The 17,502-nt window shown below is 40.8% G+C and overlaps 1 protein-coding gene across 1 annotated transcript; it reads right to left on the minus strand.

Moving 5' to 3' along the window:
• Window positions 1-1,431: 1,431 nt before the first annotated feature.
• On the minus strand, window positions 1,432-5,739 carry LOC120662373 (MLO-like protein 1). Its single transcript, XM_039941534.1, has 12 exons — window positions 5,524-5,739; window positions 4,903-5,019; window positions 4,766-4,817; window positions 4,562-4,653; window positions 4,389-4,463; window positions 4,214-4,302; window positions 4,064-4,113; window positions 3,206-3,246; window positions 2,806-3,015; window positions 2,415-2,482; window positions 2,263-2,323; window positions 1,432-1,765 (listed from the first exon to the last, which is right to left on the minus strand). The coding sequence occupies exons 1-12, from the start codon at window positions 5,737-5,739 to the stop codon at window positions 1,595-1,597; spliced, it is 1,242 nt and encodes a 413-aa protein (XP_039797468.1). The 3' UTR covers window positions 1,432-1,594.
• Between the last annotated feature and the right edge of the window lie 11,763 nt (window positions 5,740-17,502).

Here is a 17,502-nt window from a genome sequence, read left to right on the forward strand (position 1 = left end):
CTCCATAGTATCCACCCATTGCAGGTGGTGCAGACGGTGGTGCCGGAGGGGCAGGGCCCTTCTTCTTGTGACAAGGGCAGTTGCGGTAAGAAATAGTGCATGGTTCATCCTGTGAAGCGGCAGCATTACTGGTATCATCATCTTCGTCGTCTTTGTTACCCTCGCTCACTTCCTCGTAATTGTTCACCTTGCACTCCAGATCAAAGATCTTTATCTGGAGGTACTCGATGAACTCCTGAACTGAATCAATTGGTGCAGGATCGACCCACCTGGTAAAACCACAGTTTTCTGGAGCATCTGAAGACTGCAAAACAAATTTCATGTAAGGTGTCTCAATGAAGATAAAGAAATAAAACAACCGAGTATTACCCATGCGTGTGGGAATTTGAAGAAACGTCGACCGCCATCCATCCCGTCGGTGCACATCTGCACTAAGCAATCCTCACCATGTCTGCATTTTGGCCACGGTTCTCTACGGTTATCGTATTGTCAAAGAGGAGTTTCATTGGTAAATTCACTCTTGTACTGTGGCGGTAACTCAAACACTAGTTCCGGAAAGGAATCAGGTCCAAGAGGCCCCTCCCATATTATGGGGTCTCCCTTTCTTCCCCCTTTTCCTTTCCCAAAACCGTAGTAATTCTTCCCGCTAGACCCACCTCCAGACATTGGGTATACAATGAGCTTTGGTGTTTGAGTGCTGCTGGGAGTTCACAAACTTCGGAGTATTTATAGGCGCACAAAGGTCTGATACCCGGAGTGTGGAGTGTAAATGCACCTGAAAAGCCTACAGTACTCGCACGATCCACAGCGCTCACTCCTACCACTTTAAACACGGACACGACCTCTCATTGCTCACTCCTCCCACTTTAACGAAGCCCATCAACGCACATAGAGGTTATGTACCCTTTAACGAAGATGTAGTTCAAACGAAGCCCATCAACAATCAAAGAGTACATGTAGTTTAAACGAAGCCCATCAACGCACACGATCAAAGGGTACACATCCTCGGAAGATGGGGATGGAGCCCAATGTTTCACAGGTGATGGAGGATGTGTGCGTTGATGGGCTTCGTTTGAACTGTTGTGGCCCTCAATAGTGTCAGGATATTTGATTTCCCCCTCACACTTAGAGCCCCCAGTTGCCTCATAGAGGTTGCGGCTTAACCGCAGTATGACAGGACATCATTCCCCCCTCACCTTTGAGAATTTCTGATTTCGTTTTTGATGCCTCTCATGCTACTAACATTCAATCTATGTTTCACCTGTTTAATTTGAGGCCCACATTCATGGAATTTATTTTTGAAGTCCTGATAAAATATTATAAAATTTGTATGTAACAAACGCAATTCAGTTGAAAACTTATCTAAAAGACAACAAAGCTGGAATTAATTAACACCGCTGAATGAAATTTAAACCATCGTAAAATGTAAAACAAAACTAGAACCTTAAATGTGCAAGTGGAGAATCATAAACTCGAAGCACAAACAAACTTGATTCCCTTTATGGCATGTACTATATCCAGTTGTGAAAGGTCGCTATAGGACATCATGCAGTACGTAGTTTTTCTTATTCACATAGATTATCTTAGTAGCCTTTCATGCATTTGTCATTTGAATATCACCACCATATCTCCCATCAACAGAAGAGCCACCAACTTCTGGATTTGTTGCGTTCTTTCCTTTACGCCTTCTAGCATTTTGAGCCCAGTTGACAAGTCCTCCGGATACGTTATCATCAAATATGGCTTTCTTGAATGAAGTTCCCATCTTTACATGTAGGGAACAAAATAATTTTAGCATTAGATTTGAGGGCAATAATAGTGGATTGTTAGCTAGCGCTCAATGATGGCTAGAATAGTTGAACATGTGTGCATGCCACACAAAACATATAATACACTGCTTATGCAGTACTAGATGTACCTTTTTCCCAAGATATTGCCCTGATACTAAGGTACAAGTTCACCCCTATTCAATGCTTAAATAATTTGAGTTATTCTCTTAGCATGATCGAACACTAAAAGGAATATAAGGTACATCATGAGTTAAAATTATCTTTGTGCATGTAGAACATTTATTTGGACAATAAGTAGTTAAAGTCATGGTGATATTTAAGGATTTCACGGTGCCATTTTGATGTACCAATTTTTGAACTATGCTAATATTTTACCTACGGTTAGAATTCTTCATAAAAACTAAATTGACTTGTTTACTAGAGATCAAGTACAACCTGAAATAGAAGTCCTTTTGTGAACATATAAACTTACATGAGAGACGATAGCGTAGAGAGGCAGTGTGCTATAACCACAAAGTAGCTGGCTGACGGCACTAGAAACACACATAAATAACATATATGAATACTTATTTCTACATATGTTAATATCAAATATTATTGTTAATAAATCTTTATAGAGGGTACCTTATTATAAGTCGAGCAATAGCATATCCTGGTTTTCCCATAATGCATGATTTGAACCCAAATGTTACCTGAAAGGCAAATAAATTGTATTAAAAGTAAACATTTGGTGACAGTGTGGTGTGATGTTGACATTTGATTATGCTAGATATCTTTTGATATATACTTTGTTGTTCATAATAGCATGGCGCATCAGATATAGAATGAAGATATACAGCTGCATGTAAACTACTTGTGACTCTATGAATTCTCATCACCATTTCAAATTATCATAATTTAAGAAGTAAGAGTGGCCCCATCAAGTTCATCCTTATGGCTTAAATGCAACTTTGTCCTGAATCCAATACGATTTGGGGTTGTGGAGCTACTAGCTAGCTAGCTCTGGTGTCCTTACCCACAGCCAAAAGAAGAATGCAATCTCAAATGCATTTTGGAACAGAACAATGTCTATCAAGTGGAGGACTAATTTAGGCCGGTGGAACCAAAAGAAATCATCTGAGGGAGTGACAGCCACGTCCCCTTCTATTGCTGTATGCTTCTGGACAACTTGGACAGCCAACTCAGTAATGATATGTTCCATCTTACTTCCAACGACAAGTAGCAACTGCAAAAAAGAATATACATGCTATAATTTGCCTATTGAATTGTATTAGTATAAGAGATCCAACAAAATAGTAACAATGTGCATGATTTATATAGTTTTGAAATAACTTCAAGTGCAATAAGCCTCAAATATACTTAGAACTCGAAGATGTGTAAATGTTAAATTTTATCTTGACAAAGCATACACTTACAATGAGAGGGACCAATGATAACCACATGTAGACATACCATCCTACGAAAATGAACATAAAAAAGAGTAGCATTAGTTTTTAGAATTACAAGCACAACTTACCCACTTGTAAATAGGGGTAGCAATGGATCGTAGCCCTAATGCCCCCTTCACAATCCAACTCGGCTCTTAATCATCCTTAGCTCCAAATAATCTGATCATTAAAACTTCTAGGCTAAATTTTAGCCCCTTTACCACCCCTAGCTACTTTGTAAGTAGTGCATAAAGTATGTATATATAAGGTTTGATATGTATGTGGTGCCAATGAACATGTAAATATGGCATTAAGCACATAGTTACATTCTAGATAACTTTAGGCACATATGCCTGTAAATGAGCCCCTTTATACATAGTGATAAGTCATAAACATTTACATGTCCATGTTTGGATCTAGTAGGGATTATAGAAATCAAGTAAAAGAATCCCTTTGAAATCCAAATACCCCAAATTCTTGTGCGGAGTATAAGAACTCAACCATCGAGATTATAATATTCCCACAATGTCTCTAAACGTTACTATTATATTGGATAGAGGGGGGGGGGGGGTAAAAATAATTTATTAGGGTTAGAAATGATCCATATTATAATCCAAAAAATACAAACAACCAAAATTATTATTAGCCAAAATCGAGATTCCTATGAGATCCAAATATCCCCTTATATGTTAGAGCCATATAATATATTATAATGCATCATATGTGTGATATACACTTTGTAAAAGTGGTTCTAAAAATGGTGTGTCTAAAAGCCAGATGTTGAACTTTTAGCTATATATATAGTAATGAAATGTGGACTGATATTTTGTCAGATAGGAATTATACCATGGACGTTCAATAGTAACAATACCACTAGCAAAGCCCAAAGGTACCAACTGCATAAGGAAAGCACATTTGCATTATATTTCAACTTTACTAATATACCAATAAACCATATTAAAAGGCAGATAAGACATCAATAGTTCAGCCATTTACCTTATACCAACAACTTTCTTGAAATCAGCCTCGAATGCTCTAATCATGTACTTGTAAAAATTGAATTTCGGGTGCCCCTTGCAATGTTTCTTCCACATGGGATAAAAAAATTTATGTATATATGGCATATACTATGGAATCGGTTATTGATTGATGAAAGTATATTTCTAACTACCGTTATGAAGCCAAGCCGCATGGCTGTATAGTCCTCCTCAGTGACTGACCCGTACAGTTGTTTGAAGAACGACCTCTGAATTAATTTAAGATGTATAAGTGTTCTTTTTCCATTTTTTGTCAAAATACAAAAAATTAAGTGTTTATAGGTTTTATGCACAAGGGAACAAATACCAGCCAGCCATGTATTTTCCAACAAATACCGTGCCCTTTAACGTGATCTCGAATAAATTTGAATTCCTGCACGTGTTTGATCATCTGGGGATCTACATATTTTTTCCCAGTGGCATTATACAACAGAGTTTATATAAGTGAAACCATGAAGTTATTGATTACTAAACTTGGAAGTATGGGAAGTACGTGTGTGGTGTATCATACCACTGTCATTATTGAGTTGGATCTGTTCTTCCCACCGTCTCCAGTTTCTTGTCTACATGACAATGAAATCTTTAGCAAAGTTTAACATGATAGGTCATTATATATTATCTATACCATGCTGATACAAGTTCTCATACCTGTGCGATTCCAAGAATAGCTGTAATAGCACTAAGAACTACATGTGTGACTGCTAACACAAAGATGAATATGTGTAACTGATGCGTAGCTTCAACCGAGAGAATTGGAACTTTGCCCTGTACACAAAATGGAAAATGAATATTCAAGCAGAATGAGAGCGAGATGAACACATGAAAGATGAAAGGTGTGTTTCAACCAATAACAGGTAAGGAGACGTGTGGAATCATATGATATTAATGGTACCGGTTAAAAAGAAGGGATGAACTAATAAGTCAAACGGTCTATATTGTTCTTTTTTAAAAGGATAATCTATATATCCAGCAGAATTAGTTATCGAAGTTTTGGATGACATGCATAGGCAGTACTCATATCCAAAAATAAAAATTCAACGAACAATTTCTATCATATCTGCAAAAACTATTTTTCGATATTATAATTGAAATTGATCGAACGCAAGCAACAAGTGGCATCCTTGCACTGGAGCTATATTCAAAATTTTGGTATGTTTCTGCTAAGCACATATGCCATTGTTGGAGGAGGTCTCTGAATTTTTGTACTGTGCCGGCCGGTTTGCTTGGAATTCAAAATTTTGTTATGTTTCTGCTAAGCAAAATATATACCTTTCTCTGGCAGTAGTCACTGGCGGCGCCGCCTCCAGCCAGGAGCCTCCTCGCACCACCCAGCACGCCGGTGAACGCTGCAGCGCCGTACTTGGCACCAGCACGCGGCGGCAGCGGGCAGGGAAGCATGTGGTGCATGATGCTCTCCCGGACGCATATCTTCTGCGCGGCGCCCTGGAACACGCTGAGCAGGAGCGAGATGAACCCTACCAGCATCAGCTCTGCGCCGCCGCCGCCGCAATTGTCATCAGTCTCATCGCCACTCTGATCCTCTTTACAGTGAACAAAACAACACAATAGGATGCATGGTGTGTCAAACAACTAACCTTCTTTAATCTTGAGGAGGGCATCGTACAGTGGCTTCTTGCTGCCTTTCTTCAGCCTCTGTTCATGCATGAATAGGAGATGTTTTGAATTGGTTAGTGAAAAGAGAACAAGAATTACTGATCCAGCTAATAAGTGCTGGCCGGAGGCAGCAGCAGCTAGCGCACCTTGCCAAGGCCGTGGAGCAGCCGCTCGAAGACTAGGGAGATGACAACGATGACGGAGCAAACGGCGGCGACGATCCATGTGGGCGTGTGCTCCAGCGTGATCTCCGGCCCGCCGCTCCTCCTCCGGCCATGGCCAAAGCCCAACCACTGCGTCCCTAGCTCTTTGCTATATGTTCTTGCTTAGTCAAGAATGCCGCAAGCATGAAGACTCTGCAGCAACCTTTGCCGGAGTACTTATCTTTTATAATGGTCGTGTCTTCCACGATGACATGGATTGGACAGCAAAATAATGTGTATTATTTACTTTTAATGTTCCACTTGGACAAGGCTTGAATTTCTTTTTTCTTTTCTTTGCAAGTCCACGGCCTCTCCAATAGGGTTAGAGACCAACAGCCCCTAGCCAGTTCGCAAGCTAGTGCTTCTTGACAAATAAAACGACGTAGTGGAAGGCTTGTTTTTTTTGCAGTAGAATTATATATCTTAGTTGTTAATTAATTAATGAAGAGTCGCTGTCCCAGCTGCTTCTGGTGAAGATCAGCACAAGGGAACAACGAATTCGCTCTGCGACATCATCCATAGAGGACCTAGTTAATTATTAATTAAGCAAGGGATGACTAATTTCGTGGGATAATTTGCATTGTCAACCAAAAGAAATGGTTGTCACGCACGGAAATCTAATGCATGCATGTTGCCGTCGTGCCGCGGCATGTAGGACTGCTGCTCATCACATGTAGCACCTACCTAATAACATGTGTTAATTGAACTGATTAGTGTCAACTAGACATAAAAGGACAAAAAAGTGGGCTTATACATGACAAAAAACTTAACTTGGTCAAAGTCAAACATTTCCATCTTTGATCAATAATATCTTCAAAGATAATGATTTTAATAGAAAATGTTACATATTGTGATAGTTGGTTTCATTATGAATACACTAATCACTGCGGGAGAAAGGCACATCAGTGCCGGTTACAGGACGGCTTAGTGCCGGTCCCTGTGGCCGACACTAACGTGACAGACGTTAGTGCCGGCTACTCTGATCGGCACTAACGTGCGTATGTTAGTGCCGGTCCGTAATACCAGCCGGCACTAACGTGCCCGACCCCGCCCGAGTCCTGACAGCAAGGTTAGTGCCGGCTGGTATAACTAGCCGGCACTAAATGTTTTTTCTTCTTTATGTTTCTTTTCTTTTCGTTTTTATACGTATGGCTATGCATATTTCTACCGTATGTGACTACATAGTCGTACTCTTTGCATTGCACAGTAATATTAGAACAGCGTATTACACTAATATTATATATATATATATATATATATATATTTGTCATGTATGGAACACTTAAAAGTTCAAAAGTACATGAGATATTACAAATTATTAAGCACATCAACTATAGTAACGTATCAGCTTCCTCGTCGTCGGATCTTCTTGGGCGATGCTTATACGAAGATCGCCATGAAATTCGCCCTTAGGATTTATGACTTCATCGAGTAGAAATCCGCATATAGCTTCTTGAATTGCCCTAATCCGAGCGATTTCAATGAGTTCTTCTTTCATCCACCAACGCTGTCACATTTTTCGATAAAAACATGAGCATAAAAAATAATGAATTAAAATAAAGAGCAGATGTGATTGTGCTCACGTACATTGAATGCCTCCATTGTCATTTGCCCTTTTTCACTTGCAAAAGAGTTGATCCACTCGCATACGTAGTATCCACATAAGTTGTTTCCTTGGCCCTATCTCCAAGACTATGGACAAATGTGGGTTACGATATAGAATTTTTCTGATGTTTATTGCGAATGACATTAGTAGCGAGAGTATATTCATACCGGAAAATCAGTCACCCAATGAAGAGGCTCGATTTCACCTATGGGCAAGCCTATGTCACTACAAATTGACACCCCCTTTTGCAACGGATAGATGGCAACACATAATTTATTTGTTGCAAGGAATAAGACAGCAATGTTTACTAAACCATTGGAAGCATATCCGCTAAGACAGCAACGTTTACTAAACCGTTGGAAGCATATCCGCGCTCCTATGTGCCTTTGTCAGCTATGCGGCTATGCGGGACTTAGTGTTTTTTTAATTTTTTTTTTACAACAAGCAAGCTCTTTTGATGCGCTGTGTATGAGGTTGATGATTAATAAAATAATATACACAGGTGCTGTCGACAAAAAAAGGGCAAGACACAGGTTCGAACCCACGATCCCCAACATGTTAAACTCTTCTCTACCATTAGACTACACACATATTTGTGCTTAAAAGTAGGTCATTGACATTTTTTATTTCAGAACCTTGTTATGGGGTGCACAAAAAACTTCATAACTTTCTTATATGACTTGCAATCAGGGCCGGCTTAAGGGGGAGGGCAGCCGGGGCGATAGCCCGGGCTCACGGAGGAGGGGGGCCCAACATCTAGTATGTTGTAGGTACTAGGTAGTAGTACTTGACTCAATTCGGAGTATACGAGCCCAGGCATGCAGGTTTTTCAGCAAATGTTAGGAGTCCCCACGTGTGACTGGCAATCAAACTATCACACATGACGGAATAATCTTTTGATTTTGGAAAATTGAACCATGTTAAAAAAGTGTTCCTATTTTTTATATGTACCACAAATTGATATATTGGGCCAATCTAACTTCTTATTTTCGGCCCATCCAAGAAGAAAGTAGCTCATCATGCCTTCTGTGATAGATCCATTCGGGGTCCGAGCAGCGCCCGGTCTTACGGACTCCCCCCCTTCCACGCCGCGATTGTGACTCGATGTTTGGTGTTTTGTTTTCATCTGCTTTCGCTTGGACCCGATGTCGGGTGTTCTCCTTCTCTAGACGACGACCCGACACCGACACCGGAGATCAGAGTCCAATGCACTCATGCAAACACAGGCCGGTGGGCGTGGCGGCACCATGGCCCACGCGAGCATCTACTACCTAGGCGTTAGCATTAGCGCTCTAGCAGGTTGCTGGTAATTCTAGTTTTATATTTCTATCATTTTTGTTTGTAATATTGGCATTATTCTTCATAAATTACATATATTATTAGAATTTATACCTTCCTTTTAGTTACCATTACAAATGAAAAATACTTAATCTAAAGGGCCCATAGTATCAGGCTCGCCCTGTGGCCTTTGAAAACCGTGAGCCGGCCCTGCTTGCAATGAAGATGAACATTATACCAAAGTTGTAGTACTTTTCACATTTGAAATTCCAATTTTTCGTACGACCTCGGATGGGTAATTGACCAAAAGCAAAGTTGTAGATCTCGAAAAGTTATAAACTATAGATAACTTTTTCATTCGAATCTATTTACAATCCCAAATATTCATTTAATTTGGATCTAACACTAATAACCATATTTTTAATTTAAACACAGCGTAATCATTTTTTTGTTTTTTTTCTGGCTCCCGCCATCTTTTCCAAGGCCTATAATATATTTGGATCCGTAACCTTCTCCCGCCATTGTTTCCCTCTTTTTTTTATTTGGTACCTTTTTCCCGCACACTTGTAATCTAATTATTGAGAAGTCTAACAATGGCCCCACCATTCATAGAGACTAACTGGAGTGGACCGTGTGAAAACAGCCTGGGAACCGCCCCCTGATTTGTGGATCTCGTCAGTTATCCCAGCTGAAACAGGGTCCATTTTCTATTCTTTGCCATCGCACAAGCACTCCATAGTCCATACCTCTCCTCTTCCTGCCGCCTCAAGAGTCACCGTCGCTCGACCCAGATCCGGTCCGCTCCGCCGCCGAGACTGCCCATCACGGTGAATCCGGTAGGCGGGAGGCGCGTCTGCCCACCCCTGAGTACTGCTGCTTGATCTCAGGCCCGACCCTGAGGGGGGCGGGAGGGGCGGCCGCCGTCACGGACATCTGACGCTCGTACGCCGTCACGCCAAGATGTGGATCGGATTCAATGATTCAAGGCGCCTCCCTCAGGCTGTGAGATCGTGACTGCGTGCACAGATCAGGTGATCGCCATGTTTCCATCACCCGTCTCAGACCCTTCTTTTGCTAATCAGTTGATCAATTCAATCCTGACTATCCTACTATGTTATTTAGTTAATTTTTGTCACAACAGAACACATCAAGGAGACGAGGAGAGTAGATAAGGTCATCCATTTTAGCGAACTAATCTGCTGGTCAGGAATCAGACAATTAGGACCAGGTACTGATTGAGGTTTACTCTAGTGCCTATTCCACTAATTATGCAATTGTTTGTTCCTTTAATTTACAGCACACAAGCACGTTATCTAGAAAATATCCATCTGGCAGTGAGAAAAGGAAGAAATAAAATAACTAGGAGACGGGTCCAAATCACAGAGAAGCCATTGATAATTTTTCTAGGAGTAAGAATACCATTAGTCATGTATGATGAATCTACTTTATACTATTCATCTATGATTGAGGAGGTTATTTGATATTCATATACCTTAAGTGCTTATCAACATCATCATCATCATCATTATTATTAGTATTAAGAGAAGGGCCCCAACATCATCATTATCATTATTATACCTTGTGCTTGCAGAGGCAAAATCTTATGATGCAGAGAAAAATAGATGTTCTTAGCTCAAAGAAACAGGTAAGGAAGCTATTTTTCAGTGATGAATCATTGTAAGGTATTTTGGTTAAATATTCTTTTGGTTCCTCTGTAAAGAAGGTGGCTGAGCACTCATATGAGGATGTTGGAGAATGAGGAAGCAAGATGATATATTAATTTATTCTTATTCACTATAGACGGAGCAAGATGATTACATGGAGAATGAGGATGTGCCAGCACATTACAGAGATAATTGTAGTAACGATAAGGTTTGCACACCAAACTTAACACATGGATGCAAAGCAATATATTCTGTTCATATTGCTAAATACCGTTATTGCCACTGCTTTCTGAGTTTTCTAATAGAATGGCAGTATACTGTTCTATGAACTTTATCAAATTGTACGAGCACATATTACAGGTTGTCTCAAAGGAAACATATGCTAATCCCTCAAATTTTGAAGCATCTCAGTACCAAGTAAATATCTTTCTAGCATTGATATTTTTGTTAGCTTATTTTCCACAACTAAGTTATCGATTTTGACTTGTTACCAGCTGAACAATATCTCAAAAAGTCCTAGTGCATCAGTACCTGCTAGTGTCTAAGACACATTGCTTACAACTTCATTTTATCCTTTTCTTAATTGTTCTTACAACTGGAGTCTAAGAATCCCCATATATACTTTTGTAGAAGAATCATCGTGGTACAACAAGTTTGTCAACTGGCAATACAATGAAGGTATGATTATTCAATTTCTTAGACAGACTGTGATCTATTATGTGCTTATTTGTTGTATGCATATATTTGTGAACCAGGTTGGCACCAAAGTATACTTACAGAGATGGAAAAATCGAAACAAGACTGTTGCAATGGGTAAACTAGTGAGTTGTGATCCAAAACAGAAACTTGATGGTGTTCAGCTAGGCAAAGAATTTTGGATGGTTTCTGTTAGTTTTGTAATGGTAGAAGATGAACCATTGATACGACCATACAAAAACTACAAGGTTCTTAGAGATGTAGAAGGAGGAGCCCATGTTGCATGGCCTTCAACTTTTGTACGGTCTTTTCTATAACCCATTGAGATTTCAGTTCTCATGTGTGTCATATTATTTAATTTAATTTTCATTTGCAGATCGAGAAGATAGATATATGATCACAACAGAGGAATGCTTGACTGAGCTGAAGGAAGGAGAAAGGAGGACAGCTAGCATGCTAAGATGGATCTTTTATATGTTTCATATTTGCTCACATAGGAACATGTGCTCTGTACAAAAAAAATGTGTCATGAATTTAGATGGTACTTTGTAATGCGACAAATTATTTATAATATATATATATATATATGGCTCAGTGTGTTTATTTTTATGTTGGATGGTATTGCATTTTTTATTAAATTGTTCAATATTATCTTTATTGTTGTCTCAAAAAATAAATAATTATATAATATTAATGAACGAATGGTTTAATCCTTACAATGCATATAAGTGTTGCAATAAACTAAATCTATACGTTACAACAAACCATAGAGGCTATTCACACATGGTCTGTACAAACACATATAAGTGTTGCCATGATCAAACATTATGCGTTGCAACTTTGCAACGGTTATTACTACATGTTACCAACACATAAATAAGTGTTGCAATAGATCCTTGCAACGCCACTTTAGGCAACGCATACAAGATGCGTTGGTATAAACCCTACCAACGTATATATGAACTTTTAGCAACGCATATTTGCATTCTAAAAGGGGGGGGTGTCAATTTGTAGTGTGTGTTTGTGGAGGTAGCGACTCCATGCAGTATTTACCACCTCGATGATATCTTGGTACTTTGATTTATCTTGCCTTAACGAGTCGTACACCAAGACCTTGTGCTCCTCAATCCGAATACAAAGCAATATCCAATGAAAGATGTGCATATACATACGCATAACCAATTAATGTTGATTATAATAGTTATTAAATAGTATTATTAATACGAAGGGATTGAAAAAAAAGGCTAACAAAGAACGACTCACTGATGGTTGTATGGCAAGAGAATGAAGGGACACATGCTATTCTTACGCAACCCCCTGTATATAACATTGACTATATCTCCAGGATTTTGCGCTACCGATTTCTCGTGTATAATATCGGGGTCGAAGAACCCGACGTTATGGAAGTTCTTCTTTCGGCAAATTTGAATTTTTGACCTACGAGACACAAGAAAAATGGGGATCAGTCAACACACAAGGCTAAAATAATGAAACGAGAGACAATACTTACATGCACCATACACTCACGAGGGACTTGTGAAGGGCATCTTGATGGTATAAATCGTAAAGTGCTGAAAACTCGATATGTACATCATCTCCCCCCGCCAAAAATGCTCATATTTAATCCGAGCTGGGAACATCTCTAATTCATTAGCTTTAGATTGCACGGCATACCATTTGTGTAACTCGGCCATTCTCGTTGGTAGGAATGGTAGCAACTCTGGCCATATCAAAGGTTCACCAAGTACAAACTTTTTCTTGCCGCGGGCATTCTGTAGGGCCTCCCCAAGCAATTGAGCCATTGTTAGATCAGTTTGCAATATCATCCCAGCCATGGTCAACGGATCTCGTGATTCATCGGGACATTCTTCACGCGGCACTATCAACGGAGGGATCGATTGTTTGGACTGTTCTCCGAGCTGGGGAACGGTCTTTGCATTAATCCGCCATTCTTGGGGTTGCTATAGCACTTTCTGATCTGCCGATCATAATCTGACTCCCTTTCTTTCTCCTTGGTGGGATCTTTAATGAAGTGTGCCTTTGCAACCGGATCTACTTCTGGCTTCTTGTTCGCAGCCTCCCTCAGTAGCTTGCGCTTCAGCAAGAAGGTTTGAAACGATTCTTCTGCCTCTTCCTCTTCTGGAGCCTTCTTTTTCTTCTTTCTTTGCTGATTATGAGATGGATGGATCGAAGGTACCGTGTATGCCTTCTGTCGCTGACTCTGATTCTGTTGTGCGGCTGGTGATGATGCCGGAATTGGCTCGCTTTGTGCGGCTGGTGATGGCGGATCCATGCTGGGGTCCCGTGCAGGCGGTGGAGAAGGTGGGCCAACACTAGGATTCCTGTCAGCTGGCGTTGGTGATCTTTGCCTTGAGCACCGAGCGGAATCTGTGTCTGCTTGCACCAATCTTATGTCGCGCTTTGGCCACGCGATCCATGTGTGTACGGCATGTTGTAGTTCTATTTCTTCAGGACTTATAGGGATCGGGAGGTCCATGTCTTCCCAGCGTTCTTCAGTAATTCGGTCAACAAAGAACCAGAAGCTCACATTGGGTCCTAACGGTGATGTCGTCAATGGGGTCCCTCGGCCTGTCGGCACCCAAATTAGGGTGCTCCGTGGAAGCAACACTGCTACGACGCTGAGAAGTGGGGCTGATCTCCACATTGGCAGCTGGTTGGTCCGAGCGTTGCCCAACTGCTGCCTCAAGTGACATTATCCGGTTTTCTAGGCTATGGATCTTCTCTGCCACTACTGCCTTGCTTCTGCATCGGCTTCGGTATGTTTCGAGATCTCCGGAAAAGCCATATTTCCATGGAACTACGCCCACGCCTCGGGTCCGTCCAGTGTGTTCCGCATTCCCAAGAGCTTAAGTCAGCTCGTCATTCTCTTTGTTGGGCTGGAAGGTTCCTTCTTCGGTACGCCTCATTGCGTCCTCGAGTCTTTGGGCAGCCTCTATTAGTACGTCGCTAGTCACAAACATTCCAGTGTCGGGGTCTAGTGTGCCTCCATGAGCATAGAAGTAATACCTTGCTCGTTTGGGCCAACTCAAGGTCTGCGGTACGATTCCTTTTACAATTAAATTATTTTCCATCTTTTCCCATTTCAGAATAGCAACCTTATAACCTCCAGGCCCAAGTCTATGGAAGTTTTTCTTTTTGCTAGCATTCACTTTGCCTTGAATCGAGGCTGCCATGCTGTCAGCACTGTGCTTGTAATTCACGAATTCATTCCACCACTCTCGTTGCTTCTTCCAGACTTTATCAAAATCTGGTGTGAGGCCCTTGTTGACAAAGTTTGCCACCAATTTTTTCTTGAACGAGCCGAACTGAGTTGCCATCTTCTTAAATGCCCATCCCTTTACTTTGTCAGCTTTGCCTGGGGGAAAGTTGAAGTGCAACAATACCTCTTTCCATAACAAATCTTTCTCTGAATCTGGCACGATATCTTCAGGTCGATCAGAGATTTTATTTCTCTTCCAAAGCTTGTACTTTATGGGGACGGATTCCCTAACAAGATATCCCAATTGATTTACAAATGTCGTCTTAATTTGACCAGGGGCTAGTGGCTCGCCGGTTGCTTCGTTGATCACCGTGATGGTCGTACATCCTACCATTTTCCTCTTGGAGCCACGTTTCCGTTTAGGCTTCGTCGATCCTGATGCCTGAAAGAATTGCAAATTTATCAAGCGGGTTGCTAGCAACTAGTGGACGTCGCGGCAGGTATACGTAACCTGCATAACCCGCAAGCAAGGGTTCCAGATCAAAAATTATCATGATATTAGGTAACTTATTGACTGAAACATTCATAAGAATTTTTAGCTGGAGCACGACTGCTTACACAAGGACTGAAATCATCAACAAAGCTAGCAACATAACACAAATAGTTCGCAACTGGGCCTCATGTGTCACAAACAATATCTTGCTCCTAACATATATATTGAGAAAATGTTTATCCTGATGCCTGAAAGAATCACTAAACTTTTATACCTCGGCTTCCTCGACATTTTCTTCTTCCTCCCCACTAATATCTTGGTCCTCGTCGCCATGATAATGCAAGTTTAAAAATTGGCTGCCATCGTTCTCGTCCTCATCAAACTCTGGAGCTACGTACGCAGTACTATCACGAATGAGGTCGTGCATTAACTCGTCTTGGTTGTCCGTAGGATCCATTTCCACTACCTGAAACAATAAAAAAACAGCAAGCCACATACTATATGAGGTTACAAAGCATCTATTAAATCAAAGGTTATCCTGTTTCTTCCTTATGATTCCTATATCCTGTAAATTCACAAATGGAATGGAACTGGAAAGAGAAATTTGTACCAAGAATTGAACATAAACAGTACTAAATTCACTTTAAGCAAGACTATAATTGGATACGGAAAATTTCCCATATAGAGTTAAAGCAGCCATAGTATATGATGATTTATTGACCTAAAAATGCTTGTTTGATCTGATTAAAAAAATCATTTTCTAGGGATTTGAATAGAAGGCCATGCTGGGAAATATTTCCGCGAGAATTGTAGAGTAGCAAACTGAAATTGTGCTATGTGCCATAGTTTTCACTATCTAGGATATGAGAGCTCGAAACAAAGATTACCCACTTAGAAAATGTGCAACCGCATTATCCAGGTATTGGATGAAGTAACACCAAGATATCTGAACTACCAAGGAATATGGAGCAATAGATTGATATATTGCTTGATGTTCTAATTCATGTGTTTGGTGAATATGAGGGGAGAAATGCAGGTAATAAAGGGTGGATTTATACAGGAAAAGGGACTAGCTGTAAATTATAAAAAATGAAAGACACATCAGTCACATATTTGGTATTTATGTTCCCAGAAGACAATTAAGCCATAGCAGTCCATATTTTTGTACTAATGTTCCAATGCATAAAAAAAGACTACCAAATATGGAATGTAACTGATTGTTTCAGCCCAAGTATTGTTTCATTGGAACCTAGAAGAACGGCACTGACAAAATGAAAGCTAGAGCAACCAAATCAAATATACGAATATACTCACCGGAGTTGCAGGAGCTTTTGCAGGAGTAGCGGTAGAAGGTCCACTTGACGATGCCTTAGCCTACAAAATTTCATTTTATGCATGTCAGATACAATAGAACATAAGATTACAAGCTAATATCACCTTCATACAATAAATCATTGGCAGTTCTTACTAAGGATGTGAAATCAAAAATGTTTAACACTAAGATATTAATGTTTTCCAATAATGCGACAATCGATGAGTCCTCTCCTCATAAAATTCACAGCACTCAATACAAAACTTTTCATCTTTCTGTTTTTCCTATCACATTGAAAGCAACCAATCCTCATTCAGGCAATTAGAGGTTGCATTTTATTTGAAATGCAGTCCATAACTTGAAAAATGTTGCCATCAAATTTCACATATCAGTGGTCAGAAGTTATTGCAGAGTAAATACGGAGAAACTGGAAAAGGCAAAAGATGAAATCCAACTCTGCATATGCTAAATCTGATGTTTCATTTTTGTAGAGTACAAATAATCTGGATCTACAGAATTGAGGGGATCAAATAATGTTTGCTTTCATTGAAACATGACACAATTTACATGGAAATCAAAAAAGAAACGTGTTACCATGTCCAATGTTTAGGTAAATGGGTGCACGTACAATTCTAAAGCACAAATCAGTAAATAAGACAACTATCTACCTAAGTTGAGAATTTTCCCTTGGTATATGAGCAACTGGTTGTCGGCGGGGTAGACGCTCTGACCCTGAGTCGTCTCGATGATCCGCTTCACCCCAACAACCTGCACAAGCAGAGCAGATCGAGCAGTGAGTAGGCTGCTGCAGGACTTTAGAGACGAACTCAAGCAACACAAATCAAGTGCCGGGGCATGCTGAATCAACCGCCAGACGCAGGAAACCGCGTCGCATTACAATCTATACTGCAGGATTACACAAACGACACACACCCCACGACGTGGAACCCCAACCTACATAGGGGAGGACGACGAGGCGCAGGGGAGGACCTTGAGGCGGCAGGGGCAGCCGGGCGGCCGGGCTGCGCGGAACGGGCCGCGCGCGAGGACATCGACGAGGTGCGTGGCGGCAGGGGCAGGGACAACGTGGTTGGGGCGGCGGGGGCAGCCGGGCTGCGCGAAACGGGCCGCGCGCGAGGACGACGAGGCGCGCGGCGGCGGA

The sequence above is a fragment of the Panicum virgatum genome, chromosome 2N (assembly GCF_016808335.1).
Source record: "Panicum virgatum strain AP13 chromosome 2N, P.virgatum_v5, whole genome shotgun sequence".
Taxonomy (NCBI): Eukaryota; Viridiplantae; Streptophyta; class Magnoliopsida; order Poales; family Poaceae; genus Panicum; species Panicum virgatum.